The sequence below is a fragment of the Phocoena phocoena genome, chromosome 16, assembly GCF_963924675.1.
Source record: "Phocoena phocoena chromosome 16, mPhoPho1.1, whole genome shotgun sequence".
Taxonomy (NCBI): Eukaryota; Metazoa; Chordata; class Mammalia; order Artiodactyla; family Phocoenidae; genus Phocoena; species Phocoena phocoena.
The window spans coordinates 59,658,662-59,678,452 of record NC_089234.1 but is presented as its reverse complement, the minus strand read 5'-3'; the positions used below and the strand labels follow the sequence as shown (position 1 = coordinate 59,678,452).

The window sequence follows — 19,791 nt, the reverse complement described above, 5'->3', positions numbered from 1 at the left end:
GTTTGCAAGTATGTGAAGGAACTGAAACTCTCATACACTGATGACCAGAGTATAAAATGGTACAACAATTTGGTGGTTTCTTCAAAATTAAATATATACCTACCATGCAACCCAGAGAATTCACTTCTAGGTATTTAACCAAAAGAAACGTATGTCTGATATGGCTAATAACATCACAAAGGAAACTGGTAGAAAAAGGAATACAATGGTGTTTTCCTTAATAACTTTTGATTGACTATACTTCAACAAGGCAGTAAATTGGCTAAAACCAGACTTAGCTATAACCTATCCAATGGTGTCAACATTTTTTTTTTTTTAAGCGCTAGCAGAAAAGGAGTTCATGAGAAATAAATTAAGAGGAAATAAAGGGCTTCCCTGGTGGCGCAGTGGTTGAGAGTCCGCCTGCCGATGCAGGGGACACAGGTTTATGCGCCGGTCCGGGAAGATCCCACATGCTGCGGAGCGGCTGGGCCCATGAGCCATGGCCGCTGAGCCTGCACATCCGGAGCCTCTGCTCCACAACGGGAGAGGCCACAACACCGCAAAAAAAAAAAAAAAAAAAAAGAGGAAATAAAATCATGGGCACATTTTGCTAGTGATCAGACATTCACTGTCTAGGGCATAGCATGCCCTGGTCTGAGGATATGACCTGTTACATTCTAGTACCAAGCACAGTCCTAGCATGGAGATGTATGCACTGGAGAATCACATGGACCAATACAATTAAATATGCAAATCATAGAACTACCTCCATTCACTATTTTTTTTTTTTTGCCTCCTGTTAGTCACTTATGGATAGTAACTGATTATCAGTGTACTACTAAAATGAAGATGAAGATCCATATTTTGACAGTTACTAACTCTCTACTCCACACTCTAATCTAGAAAAGGATACCAAGAAACTAACTTATTAATAGCTTAACATGACACAATTTCAGAAACAAAAGAAACATACTGAATTTTGACTCTCCTATTATTTTTGTTATGAGAACTGGAATACAGTTCTAAGATGAGCTTACAAAGCAGTAATTAAGAATGTTTTTTCTCAGGGACATACAAAAGACACAAGAGGAGAGTATGCCATTAATACCCGTAGAGAGCACCAGAAATATTTTTTACATGACCTGATATCCTGGCAACATTATTTGAAAGCACAATGGGGATAGTAGAGTATCTTTAGCTATTCTGCCTTGGTAGTTAAAGTATCTCTGGTTAGCTTACCTATTGATCTATTCACAATTATCAAAGGCAAAATGCCTAGGAATTGTATTAAAGAAGAAAATGAAAATGAAGTGATGTAGCATTTGAAAGGGAAGGCTGCTTCCAAAATAGAGAACATGAGAAGAACAAGTAAATGGACAAGAAGACAAAGAAAATGAGATAAGGAAAGTGATGTTGGCAGAAAAAGACTATAAAAAACTTTCATGCAAAGCACAAATAGAATTTGGTGAGAAAAAAGAATAAGCTGCAAATTCCTTTGGTTCAAAGGAAGTGGCACGGATGACTGATTTAGCCCATCAAACTGAATGTAGTAACCCAAATTTACAGTTAAAACTAACACCAAAAAGAGTCCTTTTAATTTATTATCACAATATAAACTATAATATAGGAAAATAAGAATAGGAAATAAAATAGTATAGGAAAATTTACTTAGAAATACATTTTTTGTGGCTCATCCATAAACTGGGAGATTTAATTTAAAAATTCTTACACTGTTATTTATAGGAACATTTAGTGGACAAAAACTTGATTTGTAAGGGACAAATATGTTTAAAATGCATACACTTGGGAAGTTGACATCTTGCATCAGAGGCACTATGGTACACTCATAGCTGAGTGCGCTCCAGAGGTGTGCAGAGAATCTACTGCTTGGTGTAGTTAACCTTATCAGCTAACCAAGATAGTGATGCAAATGACCAAGAAGAACATTCAACTTCCACCTGAAGTAAATCAAATTTTACATATAAGACATTTTCTATCCAAAAAGAAAAGTGTAGGGGACACACAGTTTTGAGGGCATTAGCCCGCTGTGGTACCCCCCTTTGCCTGGCAAAGCAATAAAGCTATTCTTTTCTACTTCACTGCCCCCCCACCAAAAGTGTAATATCTCCGGAAGCTAAAAATCTACTCAACAAATCAGGGTTAGGAATAACCTGAAACTAAAGGAACAGTCTATATGAACTGTAAAGGCATCATTAATGCTAAAATCCATTTAACTTATCAGATTTTATATTAAAATATCAAGAAAGCATTTCAAAAGGTAGGCCCAAAAAGGAGAAAGAAACAGACAAAATTAATCAAGGAGTTACATGGCATCAATATAAATCCACTGAAATAAGCATTTCTCTGATTTTGGGGGGAGGGCAATTAAAAACAACAAATCATCCTTCCCCCTACCCTCATCCCTATCGCTTCACACCTCAACTGCTATAATTTTAAATCTGACAAAGCCAAGTGTTGGCAAGGGTATGAAGAAATGGGAACTCCCATACATTGCTGGTTAGAGTATTAATTGGTACATCTGCTCTGGAGAACAATCTGGCCATATCTAGTAAAGTTTGAGAAGCTTATAACCAAGAGAAACTCTTTTATGTGTGTAATAGACACAAGAAGACATAAAGATGTCTGTTGAAACCTTGGTCCTGCAAAAAACTGGAAATAACCTAAGCTACCACTATCACCTCTTACTTAATTTTTACAGCAGCCTCCTCCCTGATTTATTTGTCCCTACCCCCAGATCTGAATCCATTCTGCAGCCAGAATGATATTTCTAAAATGAAAATCATATAACCTCCCTGTTTAAAGCTTTTCAATAGCTTCTCATTGCACTCAGAACACTTCAAACTCCTCCACATGACTTACAAAGTTCATCAGGAGATGGCTTCTGCTTACCTATCTAGCCTCATCTCTCACGACTCTCACAAAACCAACTCCCTCCCACTGTTCATGCACTCACCCCTTGAACAAACTACTTGTTAGATATCTGATATAAAATGCTCTCTCCTCTCTGGCCTATATATATGTTCTGTTTGGAATATTTTTCTCATGCCCACTATTTCCCCCCCTCCCCCAATTTCCTAGCTAATTCCTTGTCCATTACACCTCAATTTAAAAAAATATCCTGTATTCCAGGAAGTCTTACTTTATGCCTCTCTCTTCTCAAGTCCAAAATTAAGTTTTCTCCTATGTGCTCCCACAGTATCCTAAGTTATCTGCATCTAGGCATTCATCATACCATATCATAATATAAGTACCCTAAGGGCAAAAGCAGTGTTATTCATTATCGCATCCCTAGTACTTAACATAATGGTTATGTTAAGTAGATATTAAATAAACATTAAATAGTTAATATCTATTAAACAAATTGATGTTTTAAACCAGAGGTGAACTAAAAAACATAAGGCAGGACTTCCCTCGTGGCACAGTGGATAAGAGTCCACGCTCCCAATGCCGGGGGCCCAGGTTCAATCCCTGGTCAGGGAACTAGATCCCACATGCATGCTTCAACTAAGAGTTTGCATGCCACAACTAAGGAGCTGGCGAGCCACAACTAAGGAGCCTGCAAGCCACAACTAAGGAGCCTGCAAGCTGCAACTAAGGAGCCCACATACCACAACTAAGGAGCTGCTTACCGCAACTAAGACCCGGTGCAACCAAATTAATTAATTAATTAATTTAAAAAACCAAACCAAACAAAGCTGTGATCTTCAGAAGTGTTATAATGTACCATATTAGTAGAAACAGAAAATAAAATTTGCAAATTTGTACTTTTTTGGAAGTCCAACTTGATGAAATTACATTGCAGCTTAAAGGAAATTTTATTTAATATTATACCATGGTTAGTTTTTCCACTTGATACTTCACTGCAAATTTAGGAAGATGAGCAAGAAAAACATCTTAACAAGTAACTCATCCCACTATATTTTCTTAAGGAGAAAATCAATTTCAGTATGATGATAGAGGTAATATATTTTATTTCTCCAGTTGATAATGACAAGAAGGTAGTAATGGGGTAAGCCACACACTCACAGAAAAAGTGAGAGATGGCAAAAGTAAATTATCATGTGAAGTTAGATATTAGTAACACAAGTAAAACTGGAAAACTCCAAATTTTGCAGAAATTAAACAACACACTCTTTAACAACTAATGGATCAAAGAAGAAATCACAGGGAAAATTAGAAAATACTTAAAGACAAATGAAAATGAAAACACAAAATACCAAAACTTATGGGACACAATGAAAGCAGAGCTAAGGGAGCAATTTATAGTTATAACGCTTACATTAAAAAACAAGAAAGATCTCAAATCAACAACCTAAAAGCTAGAAAAACAAGGACAAACTTAACCAAAAGCTAGCAGAAGAAAGGAAATATTAAAGCAGAAGTTAAAGAAAAACAATAGAGAAAATTAATGAAAACAAAAGATGGTTCTTTGAAAAGAATTCTGTCAACAAAACTGACAATCCTTTAGCTACATGGACTAAGAAAAAAAAGATTCAAATTACTAAAATCAGAAATAAAAGTGGGGATACTACTATTGATTCTACAGAAATACAAAGGATTATAAGAGAGTTCTATGAAAAACTGTACACCAACAAATTGAATAACCTAGATGAAATGGACAGATTCCTAAAAACACAAAACCTACCAAGACTTAGAAAAAAATAGAAAATCTGAATAGACCTATAGCTAGTAAGGAGACAATCAGTAATTGAAAGTCTCCTGACAAAAGAAAAGCCCTGGACCTAATGGCTTCACTAGAGAATTCTACCAAACATTTAAAGAAGAACTAATACCAATCCTTCTCAAACTTTTCAAAAAGAGAGGAAAGAATACTTCCTATCTCATTCTATGAGGCCAGCATTATCCTTTATACCAAAGCCAGAAAAAGACACTACAAGAAAACTACAGACCAATATCACTTATGAACACTGATGTAAAAATCCTCAACAAAATACTAGCAAACAGAATTCAGCAGCATATAATATTAAAATGATTATACACCATGACCAAGTAGAACTTATTCCTGGAATGCAAGGATGTTTCAACATATGAATATCGATCAATGTAATGCACCACATTAACGGAATAAAGGAAAAAAATACAATCATCTCAATTCATGCAGAAAAAACAAATGACAAAATTCAGTATTCTTTCATGATAAAAAACACTCAACAAACTAGGAATAGAAGGAAACTACCTTAACATAATAAAAGATATATTTGAAAAACCCACTCAATGGTCAAAGAAAGACTGAAAGCTTTTCCTTTGAGATCAAGAACAAGAACAAGGATGCCCACTTTCGCCACTTCTATTCAACTTAGTACTTGAAGTTCTAGCCAGGGCAACTAGGCAAGAACAAGCTCAAAGGTGCCCAAACTGGAAAGGAAGAAGTAAAATGATCTCTGTTCACAGATAACGTTATCTTTTTTCTGCCACACTGCGCGGCTTGTGGGATGAGTTCCCTAACCAGGGATTGAACCTGCACCCTCGGCAGTGAAAGCATGGAGTCCTAAGCACTGGACCACCAGGGAATACCCAGCAGATAACATTATCTTAGGTTAGAAAATCCTGAGGATTCCACAAAAAACTTGTTAGAACTAATAAATGAATTCAGCCAAGTAGCAGGATGCAAAGACAACACAGAAAAATCAGTTGCATTTCTATGTACCAATAATGAACAATCTAAAAGAAAATTACTAAAACAAGTCTAAGCACAACATACTTAGGAATTAACTTAACCAAGGAGATGAAAGACATACAGTGAAAAACTACAAAAAAACTGCTGAAAGACAACATAAATAAATGGAAAACACATCCCATGTTCATGGATTGGAAGACCATGATTCATGGATTGTTAAAATGTTAATACTACCCAAAGCAATCTACAGATTCAACACAATATCAAAATACTAAAAACAGAAACAGAAAAACCCATCCTAAAATTCATACAGAATCTCAAGGGACCCAGAATAACCAAAACAATCTTAAAAAAGAAGCACAAAACCAGAAGACTCACACCTCCTAATTTCAAAACTTACTACAAAGCTACAATAATCAAATAGTGTGTTATCAGCATAAAGACAGACTTACAGACTAATGGAATACAGAGGCAGAAGTAAACCTTTGTATATATGGTCAAATGATTTTTGACAAGCATGGCAAGACCATTCAATGGGGAAAGGATGGTCTTTTCAACAAATGGTGCTGGGAGAACCGAATATCCACATGCAAAAGAATGAAGTTGAACCCTTACCTAATACCACATGTAAAAATTAACTCAAAATAAATCAAGGACCTAAATATAAGACTTAAAACAATAAAACTCTTAGAAGAAAACATAGGACAAAAGCTTTATAACATTGGATTGGGCAATGATTTCTTGTATATGACCCTAAAGGCACAGGCAAAAAAAGAAAAAATAAACAAATTGGACTTCGTAAAAATTTAAAAATTTGGATACAAAGCACAATATCAATGGAGTAAAAAGGCAACCCACAGAACAGGAGAAAATATTTGCAAATCATACATCTCATAAGGAATTAATATCCAGAATATATAGAGAACCTCTAAAACTCAACAATAAAGAATGAATAACCCAATTAAAAAATAGACAGGGCTTCCCTGGTGGTGCAGTGGTTGGGAGTCCACCTGCCAATGCAGGGGACACGGGTTCGTGCCCCGGTCCGGGAAGATCCCACATGCCGTGGAGCGGCTGGGCCCGTAAGCCATGGCCACTGAGCCTGCGCGTCTGGAGCCTGTGCTCCGCAACGGCAGAGGCCACGCAGTGAGAGGCCCGCATACTGCAAAAAAAAAAAAGACAAAGGACTCAAATAGGTATTTCTTCAAAGAAGATGTACAGGCGGCTGCTAATAAGTACATGAAAAGAGGCTCAACATCACTGATAATTGGGGAAATGCAAAACTGCAATGAGATACCACCCACTAGAGTGGCTACTATCAGAAAAAAAAAAAAGAAAATAACAAGTGTTGGCAAGGATGTGGAGAAACTGGAACCCTTATGCACTGTTGGTGGGAATGTAAAATGGTATATCTACTATGGAAAAGAGTATGGTGACTCCTCAAAAATTAAAAACAGAATTATCATATGACACAGCAATTCCACTTCTGGGTATATACTCAAAGAATAAAAGACATTGTCTTGAAGAGCTATTTGCACACCCATGTTCACAGCAGCATTATTCACAATAGCTGATGTGTGGAAGGAACCCAAGTGTCCATCAACAGATGAATGGATAAGCAAAATATGGTATATACACAATGGATTATTATTCAGCCTTAAAAATGAAGGAAGTTCCGACGTATACTACAGCCCTTGAGGTCATTATACTAAGTGAAATAAGCCAGTCACAAAAACACAAACGCTGTATGATTCTACTTATATGAGGTACTTAAGTCAAAGTCATAGAGAGAAAGTAGAATGATGGTTGCCAGGGGCTGAGTAAGTGGGAACTGGGGAGTTATTGTTTAAAAAGTATAGCGCTTCAGTTTCACAAGATGAAAAGAGCTATGCAGATGGATGGTAATGATGGTTGCATAATAATGCAAATGTACTTAATACCATAAACTGCACATTTAAAATTGGTTAAGATGGTAAATTTTTTTAATGTTTTTTTCACAATAAATTTAAGCAAATTACCATGAAATCAGCTGTAACTTAAAAAAAGAGGGTTTTGCCGAAAATAGGTCAGAAAGCAGGATGCTTCACACTGTAGAACACTAAAAATCAGTACATACTCAACATGTCTTGGTTTTAAATTATTGAATATATAAACTTTGATTATCAATTACCTTATAACTTAACACACAACTACTGGGTATTCTAAAGACAGACATTTGGAAAACTGGTTGTTTCTTTTTCTTACATGCTAAAATTGCCTACTTAAGTTAGTCCCTATAATTATAAGCTTTCACAGTAACAAGCTAGCAGCTTATCCACAACTATTCAGTCCTAGACAAAGGGTTGTTTTGTCCTCAAAGGCTGTGAAACAAAGTGAAGTTAAAAATCTTAAAATATGGAAGTCTTTTTATATTAACATTGTCCTAATGGACTGAATGGAGAAGCCAAGTGATAGGATTTTTATAGACTACAATAATTCTTACCTGGAAGATCACCCTTTGAGATGGTATCTGTATCCAAATTGTAGGTATCCTGGAGACGCAACAGAGCTTTGGCTGCCCCAACCTGGTCTTCATCATTAGGGAAGTACTGTCTCTGAATGGTTAGGTTAGAGATAAAACCTTAAAATAGGGGGGGAAAAAAAAAGAGTCTAGACACGGGTATGAAATGTACAGTGTGGGAAATATAGTCAATAACTATGTAATATCTTTGTATGGTGATGACATATCAGAACTAGACTTATCACGGTGATCATTTTGAAATATATAGAAATACAGGATCAATATTTTGTATAACAGGAACACAGTGTTGCAGGTCAATTATATTTCAAAAACAAACTCATACAAAAAGATATCAGATATATGGTTATCAGAGGCAGGAGGTGGGTGTGCAGGGTAACTGGAGGAAGGCTGTCAAAAGGTATAAAGTTCCAGTTATAATATAAGTTAAGTACTAGGGATGTAATGTACAACACAATAAAAATAATTAACACTGCTGTATGTTATATATGAAAGTTGTTGAGAGTACATCTTAAGAGTTCTCATCACAAGGAAAAGCATTTTTTTCTATTTTTTAAATTTTGTATCTATATGAGGTGATGGATGAACACTAAATTTACTGTGATAATCATTCCATGATGTGTGTAAGTGAAATCATTGTGCTGTACACTTTATATGGTACTGTATGTCAATTATATCTCAATAAAATTGGAAGAAAAAAGACTTTAGAACCTCACAGACTTCCATTTTCCAATATAGTCTTAAAAGGATTTTTCAAAATCTCTTTTATTATAATTTTCCACCATACCATGTGTAACAAGAAAAAATTAAATATACTGAACAAGACTTGACATACCTCTAAGTTGTTCATCTTCCCAAACCATTTTTAATGTTGCTTAAGTAATCTGAGGTCATTGCAGAATTATATTTGTATTAATAGGTAAAGATCAACTAACATAATAGAGTTTTTAATTATACAACACAGCCTCCACTAAGCTTGAAAAGTGAACATTTAAAGATTTCAAAACGATGTTCACTGGCAACCAATTATACTTTCAGATAACACTAAGTAAAATGTATACTCTTAAAGTTATGTTTTCTTCTTCCATGTGCCACATATCACATAAATGTGTAAATATATAAAGTTTGGTGGAATTCTTTAAGGAGAAGGAAGAGACATTTATTATATATATAAGAGTATCAGGTAAGCTAGTTTATTAAAATATATTTAGATCTGTTTAATTATTAAATATAGTGTTCATCATCATGGTTTGCACTCTATAAATCCTAATATTAATTTTAAAAGGTTTTACATAAAATACAGCAAAAATGAAACTAAGAAACTAATTATTGGTAACTATATAACTCCTAAGGAGATGCTAAACACTCCTTAAGAAATCAATACAACAAAAACAAAAAGTGATTTAAAATTTTAATAACATGTGTCATCATTTGCAAATCAAAATTAGGTACGAGACTTCCCTCCATTCTCCTTTACTTATAATCAACTATGCATACTTTGATCATCAAAAGGCCAGGCATTTTTATGTTAATTGAAATGTACAGATGAACAACTAGATGGAAGAGGCCTAAGTCCATATTAAAGCATTAGTTTTAAGACCAACTCCTAGTCACAGTATCCACATGGAATTTTACAAGCAAGTTTTACAGAAGACTGGAACGATTTTATGCCCCAAACCAATATGAAGTTACTTAAATCCTCTCTAATAAAAAGAAAAAAATTATATCTACTATAGCATTATGGGATGACTGCCACAGATTAAAATGCCTAAGTCTTAAGGTTTACTTTATAAAAAAACTTAGTTCATACTTGAGATTTTTTAGATTTTTAAAAAAAAAAAAATAAACAAATAAATGTGTGTGCATATGTATACATGTATACAAACGCATACATGTATGACCTTAAAAATGTTCTCATGGGGCTTCCCTGATGGCGCAGTGGTTGAGAGTCCGCCTGCCAATGCAGGGGACACGAGTTCGTGCCCCAGTCCGGGAAGATCCCACATGCCGCGGAGCGGCTGGGACCGTGAGCCATGGCCGCTGGGCCTACGTGTCCGGAGCTTGTGCTCCGCAACGGGAGAGGCCACAGCGGTGAGACGCCCGCGTACCGCAAAAAAAAAAAAAAAAAAAAAAAAAGTTCTCATGGTGTTATATGACAACAAATAATCATAGGTACTATTTCCTTCTCTTCTCAAAGAAGTATTCACAAGTGCTTGCCTTAATTTTTCTTTTCAAGGTTTCCTGTCCTATGCGTAATAGTTTAGTTTACTGCTCACAAATACTTGAAAGCACCCTTGGAGTGCTTTATCTACACAGTTGGCTCAGTTCTCTGTCTCTCTTTTTTTTGCCACCTTCAATCATTCAACAGATAAACACTATGTACTAAAGCATAATGCCTCTACTTCATTAAACTCCAGCCTTAGTTTTCCATGTCTGTTACTAAAATATCTAAAAGATCTCAATACTCCAACTACAATTTTATTGTTTCAATTAGAAAGACATTCATTATTACTGTTTGCAGCCTCAATTTTTAAATTTATTGTCTATGTTAAACAAAACAATCCTAAGCTTCAAAGTACTATGTAAAACACAGCTAACATTTTTCCTTATTAGTATCACTCCCAGTACATTAAAAATTGATTAGAAGATAAAGACTTACCCATAAAATTTTTAAAATCTGAAGGTAATCCTAAAATGAAAACAATTACCCTCAGAAATGAAGCTGTATGCCAAATCATTGATTCACTTTTTTAGATTTCAAAGCAAAAAGGACCATGTTAAATGAAGAGCAGAAATTACATTTTAACAATAAAGTTCTATCTTTCTTTATTTCCAGTTTTTATTCATCTTTTTTTTAAATCAAGAATTCAGGATGTAGACTAAATTAACTCTAGTCAAATCAAATACATCTCAGCAATAATTCAGTTACAAGGCTGAACACCTGATGTTCTGGGAACTGAATTTATCACTTCTTCTGGCATGTCTACAGGTGGTAGCAAAAAAGCCTTACTTTTTTTTTGGCTCATTAGTCTTACCATCTGACTTACCATCCGACATATCCTTAAGGACCAGATTCTCCAACTCACTCCACTCAGTGTTCAGACGTTTCATTAACTTAAATGCATTTACAGGGTGTCCAACAAATCCTTCTGGATCTTTTGTTGCTGTGCTGGTTAGCTGATCTAACTTCTCTGCCCATCTAAAAATGTAAGACATAAGTGGAATCTACATAAAGTATATACACACTCAATGAGGAAGAAGACTAGTAAAGCACTCAAAAAAGATTAGAGGATTTTGAGTTAAAACTATACTTAAAATCCTTTTAAAAGTAAAATTACAAAGGATTTTTAAAAAGCAAGATTCTCTTACAGATAAAATCTAACTTGGCAAAATCAAAATATAACTACAAGACTTTTTGTTTTAGTTTTGTTTCTCCCAAATGGTTATAGTAAACATAACCTATCTTAGTAAAAGTTGTGAGTGGATCCCTCTAGTAAGAATCTAAAAATTCATTTCCCTACAGGTCCTTAAAGCCAAATAATTGGTTATTACAAAGTAATCAGCCCAATCCAATTTCAGTTACATGTTCATTTAAATCAAACTTACAGCAAAATTTTATATTCAGTATCTAGAAACTGTATTTTAAAACAAAAAAACTGAATACTTAGCTACTCATTAAACAAAGGCTAGGAACTCTCAGGTCAGAATTAAATATGAACCTGAGTCAATTAAAAATAAATTAGGGGACTTCCCTGGTGGCACAGTGGTTAAGAATCCGCCTGTCAATGCAGGGTACATGGGTCCGAGCCCTGGTCTGGGAAGATTTCCACATGCCGCGGAGCAACTAAGCCCATGCACCAAAACTACTGAGCCTGCACTCTAGAGCCCGCAAGCCACAACTACTGAGCCCACGTGCCACAGCTACTGAAGCCCGCACGCCTATAGCCTGTGCTCTGCAACAAGAGAAGCCACTGCAATGAGAAGCTCACGCACGCAACAAACAGTAGTTCCCACTCACCACAACAAGAGAAAGCCCGCACACAGCAACAAAGACCCAACGCAGCCATAAATAAATAAATAAATTTAAATAAATAAATTAGCATTTAAGGAAAAACTATATCAATTAAATAATACTGTACTTATCACTGTAATCTCTAGAATGGAACCATAGGACTGAAGGATAAATAGCAGTGGAAAATTGCTCCAGAAGGTGGCTTGATTAGGGAGGTTAGAAGAGGATAGAAGATATTAGCAACCATTGAAAAAAATTGTCAGTCAATGACCCATACCCATTTATATTCTTATCTCAATCCATATTCTTCAACTGAAGTCTTAGCCTGGGCCTAACTTCTGTTTTCTGTGCTCCCACTTTAGCCATTTCAACTAGCCTTTTAAGACTGACAGAGGGCTTTCACTTTCACTCAAAGAATGTTTTAGCTCCACCAAGAAAACATGAAGGTGGAATCAGAGTCATAATAAGTAAAACACTTTTCTTACTTTTTTATTTGTTCTAATTTGTCCTCTTCTGCCTTAATATAGTCTTTCAGGGAAGTCACCAGATCTTTTTCAGTACGGATCAAATCAGTCATCTGACCTAGAAGGAGAAAAAGGGAAGAAAGTAATCAAATACCCATACTGGTCAAAACAAGTATTTTCGAATAATTTAAGAATGATAGAGAATGCTTCATTCTGAGAGGGCTTACCTGGCATGAATCAGATATGTTGGAGAGAGCATCTTTTTTTTTTTTTTTTTCCTTTTTTAAAAACCAGATAAATAAAAATAAAGCCGGAAACTCTTCTAATCATGTGTTCCAATTCAAATTTTCAAGCTACTTAATTCTGCAAGCTTGGACCATATTGACAAATTGTCTGTCATCTAAAAATTTATTTTTTAATTTCAAAACCTTACTTTCCAAGGATCAATGTTTCTTCTTCCCTACCTCCCCTCTCACCTTTTTGTGGTTTTGAAACTACTTAGAACTAAATTTTTATTCAATAAACAAAGACCACACTAACAAAAAGTATACTTCTCAACTGCAATTCAAATATCCATATTTCGTTATTCATAAGGGGAAAACAGAACTCATCATTTTATATCCCAAAATGAGGTTTCATAACTATAATACTTGTTTGTGTTTTATTTAGCTCCACAATCATGTGAGGGTAGAACTGGTCAACGAGATGACAGAAAACTTCTCTTTTAAGACATGAAGTATGTATATAGGAAAACATAAAAGACTAAGTATATACATTAAATGATTTGCTGGGTGGACTCATTACCAGAGAATTTTCTTTGGTATGCTTTTCTAAATTTTCATAAATTTCTAATCTGAAAACGTATTCCTTTTGTAATCAGAGAAAATAATTTAAAGAAAACAATTGAATTTAAAAATGAGAGAGACTTTTAGAGGGGCAGGGACTGAAGTAATGTTTCAGTCTCTGGGAACACAATGTATTGGTTTTTACTTATCTAAACACACTAAAAAATGTAAATTTTTAAATGGAAAAACAACAAAAAATAATTAAGACTTACCAATTGAAGTAAAAAAGCCTGGATCAGCCAAAGACTGGGGAAGTAGAAACCCTACAACTAAAATACACCAGATCATCTTCAGAGGCTTACTTTCACAGGATCGCACACCTGTAAGAGAAATATGGCCATTATTTTTAAAAAGGAGGACTTCCCTGGTGGCGCAGTGGTTAAGAATCCGCCTGCCAATGCAGGGGACATGGGTTTGAGCCCTGGTCCGGGAAGATCCCGCATGCTGCAGAGCAACTAAGCCCATGCACCACAACTACTGACCTTGTGCTCTAGAGCCCACGAGCCACAGCTACTGAAGCTCACATGCCTAGAGCCCGTGCTCCGCAACAAGAGAAGCCACCGCAGTGAGAAGCCCACGCACTGCAACGAAGAGTAGCCCCCGCTTGTCACAACTAGAGAAAGGCTGCGCGCAGCAACAAAGACCCGACTCAGCCAAAAATAAATTTAAAATAAAATAAAATGTTAGAATATGCTTAAAGGGAAAAAAGGTTTCAGAGCTTTCTGATTAATCCTCTAAATTGCTAACTTGTTCCATCTTTTCCCTGCAATGGCCTTAAATTTTAAAATAAGTTCAATTAGAAGTTGCAGATATTGGGGTGATGAAAACGTTCTAAAATATACGGTGGTGATCAACTGTTGAAGAACACTGTGAAAGTACTAAAAAGTACACAAGCACGAACATGGGTGAATAGTGTGATATATGAATTATAGCTCAATAAAGCTGTTTTATTTTTTTAAAGTTGTACAGAATTAAAAAAAAAATACCAACCAACCCTGTCAATTTAAGCTAGCAATTTCTCTCAAAGGGCCCAATGCTGAGCTTTTTCTCTTATCTACTGTGTTCTATGTAAAAAATCCTTAGCCCAGTACAAAGTTGTGGCATTTTTTTCTAAAACCTGGCAGCAAAGCCCTTCTGTCTTTTTTTGCTTTGTCCCCCGTAGGGCTGTCTTTTCTGGAATGGATTCTTCATGGCAGATGCACATTATCAACTAACCAGTAGAAAGTTTTTTACCCTGCTTTCCCAAAGGCCCTGTTAGCACTCTTCTCTTGCTCCTTCTCCACAACATACATGGACTTTAAGTCCTTCTCCTTTATTACCTTACAGGAAAATAATTACAACTGCAGTACCATTTGCCCCAATAACAGACACCCGTTGGTTATTCTGACTTGTCACCCTATTCCTCTTTTGTACAGGCACCTCTGACTCTTCCCAAGTGACTTCTCCTAAAGCAACAGGTTCAAGTCCACATTGGAAAACTCCCTATTACACACATACACACACAAAACACTTTCCCTTAACTTGAATCACTAAAAATAGGTCACCACAGAAACTGACACTGACCTCCTGGAAGTACTCCTAAGTCTCCTCCCTCAAGTCTGCAAACTTCCAGTTACTTCCAGAACCACACAGTAGTGAAATACACTGTTCTCTTGGCTGCTTTACAGTAACTCTTTGGGAAGGCTTCTAGCATGCAGCAGATGCAGACACTTCCTCTCCTGGGTTCCTGCCAAAGCACAACACTTTTTCAAAATCCTGGGCTGTCTGAACAGTCTAGAATTTTCTCACTGTTTAAACAGATTTCTGCCATAATTTCTTCATAAATAAATGTTATTTCCAGCAAATACAAATGCTTTTGCTGTACTAACAGAAGGCTAATCAGAAATGTTGTCTAAACGTTTAACTCTGATGAGAAAGTTTACATTTGTCAGATAAGAGCTTATCATTTTTTTCACTGCTAAAATATATTTTGTCCCTAAAGTTTCTGTCAACTTTTATCATCCTTAAACCTCACAATGAATCAAGAACCATCAGCCTACAGAAATTACAAAAAAGAAGCTTGAAAACTGCTTTATTCTAGATGGAATAAAGAGTTATAATCAACAACAAAAAAAACAACAAAAGGAAAAGTTATTGGATCTCTGAAAGGAGAGAAGAATTTTTAAACTTAAAAATCATAAGACAAGCTATCAAAAGCCAGATGGAATTATATACACAAACTAATTTAGGTTTATGTATGTTTTTAAAAAATTAACTACAAACTAGGAAACTAAAGAAAACAGAGCTCATTTAAGGAACTCCTACAAATCAGTAAGAAAACTACTAAGATATTACTAGATAAGTGGATTAAGAAACCAGAAAGCCACAGAAGAGGAACTATAGTTAACTAAACCCCCAAAAAACAAAAACTCACTCATTGGTATTCAAGGATACAAAAAATTGAAATAAGATAGCCAGTTTTTGCCTATCAAATGAACAATTAAACAAATTTAACAACTTAATTTAAAATATCTAATGATAGTGTTATATGTCAAGAAACTTAAAGTGAACATATTCCTTACTTGTAAATTTAAATGAAAAACAAGGAGACGAAGGGAAGATGGCGGAAGAGTAAGACACGGAGATCACCTTCCTCCCCACAGATACACCAGAAATACATCTATACGTGCAACAACTCCTACAGAGCACCTACTGAACTCAGGCAGAAGACCTCAGACCTCCCAAAAGGCAAGAAACTCCCCACGTACCTGGGTACGGCAAAAGAAAAAAGAATAAACAGAGACAAAAGGATAGGGACGGGACCTGCACCAGTGGGAGGGAGCTGTGAAGGAGGAAAGGTTTCCACACACTAGGAAGCCCCTTCATGGGCGGAGACTGCGGGTAGCGGAGGGGGAAAGCATCGGGGCCGCGGAGGAGAGCACAGCAACAGGGGTGCGGAGGGCAAAGCGGGGAGATTTCCGCACGGAGGATCAGTGCCGACCGGCACTCACCAGCCCGAGAGGCTTGTCTCCTCACCCGCCGGGGCGGCGGGGCTGGGAGCTGAGGCTCGGGCTTCGGTCGCAGCGCAGGGAGAGGACTGGGGTTGGCGGTGTGAACACAGCCTGCAGGGGGTTAGTGCACCACGGCCAGCCGGGAGGGAGTCCGGGAAAAAGTCTGAACCTGCCGAAAAGGCAAGAGACTTTTTCTTCCCTCTTTGTTTTCTGGTGCACGAGGAGAGGGGATTAAGAGCACTGCTTAAAGGAGCTCCAGAGAAGAGCGCGAGCCGCGGCTAAAAGCGCGTACCCCAGAGACGGGCATGAGACGCTAAGGCTGCTGCTGCCGCCACCAACAAGCCTGTATGCGAGCACAGGTCACTATCCACACCCGCCTTCCAGGGAGCCTGTGCAGCCTGCCACTGCCAGGGTCCCGGGATCCAGGGACTTCTCCAGGAGAACGCTCGGCGCACCTCAGGCTCGTGCAACGTCACGGCGGCCTCTGCCGCCGCAGGCTCGCCCCGCACTCCGTGCCCCTCCCTCCCCCCGGCCTGAGTGAGCCAGAGTCCCCGAAGCAGCTGCTCCTTTAACCCCATCCTGTCTGAGTGAAGAACAGATGCCCTCCGGCGACCTACATGCAGAGGCGGGGCCAAATCCAAAGCTGAGTCCCTGGGAGCTGTGAGAACAGAGATGAGAAAGGGAAATCTCTCCCAGCAGCCTCAGAAGCAGCGGATTAAAGCTCCACAATCAACCTGATGTACCCTGCATCTGTGGAATACATGAATAGACAACAAATCTTCCCAAATTGAGGAGGTGGACTTTGAGAGCAAGATTTATGATTTTTTCCCCTTTTCCTCTTTTTGTGAGTGTGTATGTGTATGCTTCAGTGTGAGATTTTGTCTGTATAGCTTTGCTTCCACCATTTGACCTAGGGTTCTATCCGTCCGTTTTTAAAATTTTTTGCTTAATTATTTTTTATTTTAATAACTTTATATTTTATCTTTATTTTATTTTATCTTCTTTCTTTCTTTATTTCCTTCCCTCCCTCCCTCCCTCCTTCCTTTCTTTCTCTTTCTTTCTACTTCTACTAATTCTTTCTTTCTACTTTTTCTCCCTTTTATTCTGAGCCGTGTGGATGAAAGGCTCTTGGTGCTGCAGCCAGGAGTAAGTGCTGTGCCTCTGAGGTGGGAGAGCCAACTTCAGGACACTGGTCCACAAGAGACCTCCCAGCTCCACATAATATCAAATGGCAAAAGTCTCCCAGAGATTTCCATCTCAACACCAGCACCCAGCTTTACTCAACGACCAGCAAGCTACAGTGCTGGACACCCTATGCCAAACAACTAGCAAGACAGGAACACAAACCCACCCATTAGCACAGAGGCTGCCTACAATCATAATAAGTCCACAGACACCCCAAAGCACACCACCAGACGTGGACCTGCCCACCAGAAAGACAAGATCCAGCCTCATCCACCAGAACACAGGCACTAGTCCCCTCCACCAGGAAGCCTACACAACCCACTGAACCAACCTTAGCCACTGGGGACAGACACCAAAAACAACGGGAACTACGAACCTGCAGCCTGCAAAAAGGAGACCCAAATACAGTAAGATAAGCAAAATGAGAAGACAGAAAAACACACAGCAGATGAAGGAGAAAGATTAAGACCCACCAGACCTAACAAATGAAGAGGAAATAGGCAGTCTACCTGAAAAAGAATTCAGAATAATGATAGTAAAGATGATGCAAAATCTTGGAAACAGAATAGACAAAATGCAAGAAACAGTTAACAAGGACCTACAAGAACTAAAGATGAAACAAACAATGATGAACAACACAATAAATGAAATTAAAAATACTCTAGATGGGATCAATAGCAGAATAATTGAGGCAGAACAACGGATAAGTGACCTGCAAGATAAAATAGTGGAAATAACTACTGCAGAGCAGAATAAAGAAAAAAGAATGAAAAGAACTGAGGACAGTCTCAGAGATCTCTGGGACAACATTAAACACACCAACATTCGAATTATAGGGGTTCCAGAAGAAGAAGAGAAAAAGAAAGGGACTGAGAAAATATTTGAAGAGATTATAGTTGAAAACTTCGCTAATAAGGGAAAGGAAATAATCAAGTCCAGGAAGCACAGAGAGTCCCACACAGGATAAATCCAAGGACAAATACGCCAAGACACATATTAATCAAACTGTCAAAAATTAAATGCAAAGAAAATGTATTAAAAGCAGCAAGGGAAAAACAACAAATAACACACAAGGGAATCCCCAGCAGAAACTCTACAAGCCAGAAAGGACTGGCAGGACATATTTAAAGTGATAAAGGAGATAAACCGGCAACCAAGATTACTCCACCCAGCAAGCATCTCATTCAGATTTGATGGAGAAATTAAAACCTTTACAAACAAGCAAAAGCTGAGAGAGATCAGCACCACCAAACTAGCTTTACAACAAATGCTAAAGGAACTTCTCTAGGCAAGAAACACAAGAGAAGGAAAAGTCCTACAATAACGAACCCAAAACAATTAAGAAAATGGGAATAGGAACATACATATCGATAATTACCTAAAATGTAAATGGACTAAATGCTCCCACCAAAAGACACAGATTGGCTGAATGGATACAAAAACAAGACCCATATATATGCTGTCTACAAGAGACCCACTTCAGACCTAGAGACACATACAGACTGAAAGTAAGGGGATGGAAAAAGATATTCCATGCAAATGGAAACCAAAAGAAAGCTAGAGTAGCAATTCTCATATCAGACAAAATAGACTTTAAAATAGACTCTTACAAGAGACAAAGAAGGATACTACATAATGATCAAGGGATCGATCCAAGAAGATGTAACAATTGTAAATATTTATGCACCCAACATAGGAGCAACTCAATACATAAGGCAAATACTAACAGCCATAAAAGGGGAAATCGACAGTAACACATTCAGAGCAGGGGACTTTAACACCCCACTTTCGCCAATGGACAGATCATCCAAAATGAAAATAAATAAGGAAACACAAGCTTTAAATAATACATTAAACAAGATGGACTTAACAGATATTTATAGGACATTCCATCCAAAAACAACAGAATACACATTCTTCTCAAGTGCTCACGGAACATTCTCCAGGATAGATCATATCTTGGGTCACAAATCAAGCCTTGGTAAATTTAAGAAAATTGAAATTGTATCAAGTATCTTTTCCGACCACAACGCTATGAGACTAGATATCAATTACAGGAAAAGATCTGTAAAAAACACAAACACATGGAGGCTAAACAATACAGTACTTAATAACGAAGTGATCACTGAAGAACTC

At 37.2% G+C, this 19,791-nt stretch overlaps 1 protein-coding gene across 3 annotated transcripts in view; it reads right to left on the bottom strand.

The window, feature by feature from the left end:
• P4HA1 (prolyl 4-hydroxylase subunit alpha 1) overlaps positions 1–19,791 on the bottom strand; it is a 92,202-nt gene that overhangs the window by 45,897 nt on the left and 26,514 nt on the right. For 2 of the 3 annotated variants that reach the window (XM_065894598.1, XM_065894597.1), the window contains exons 2-5: positions 13,693–13,800; positions 12,657–12,753; positions 11,207–11,358; positions 8,124–8,261 (exon numbers count right to left, since the gene is read on the bottom strand). In XM_065894598.1, the coding sequence (XP_065750670.1) occupies positions 8,124–8,261; positions 11,207–11,358; positions 12,657–12,753; positions 13,693–13,768 (463 nt within the window). In that variant the 5' untranslated portion in view covers positions 13,769–13,800. Of the gene's footprint in view, positions 1–8,123; positions 8,262–11,206; positions 11,359–12,656; positions 12,754–13,692; positions 13,801–19,791 lie in introns of those variants that run through there. The other variant, XM_065894599.1, reaches the window with a different exon arrangement.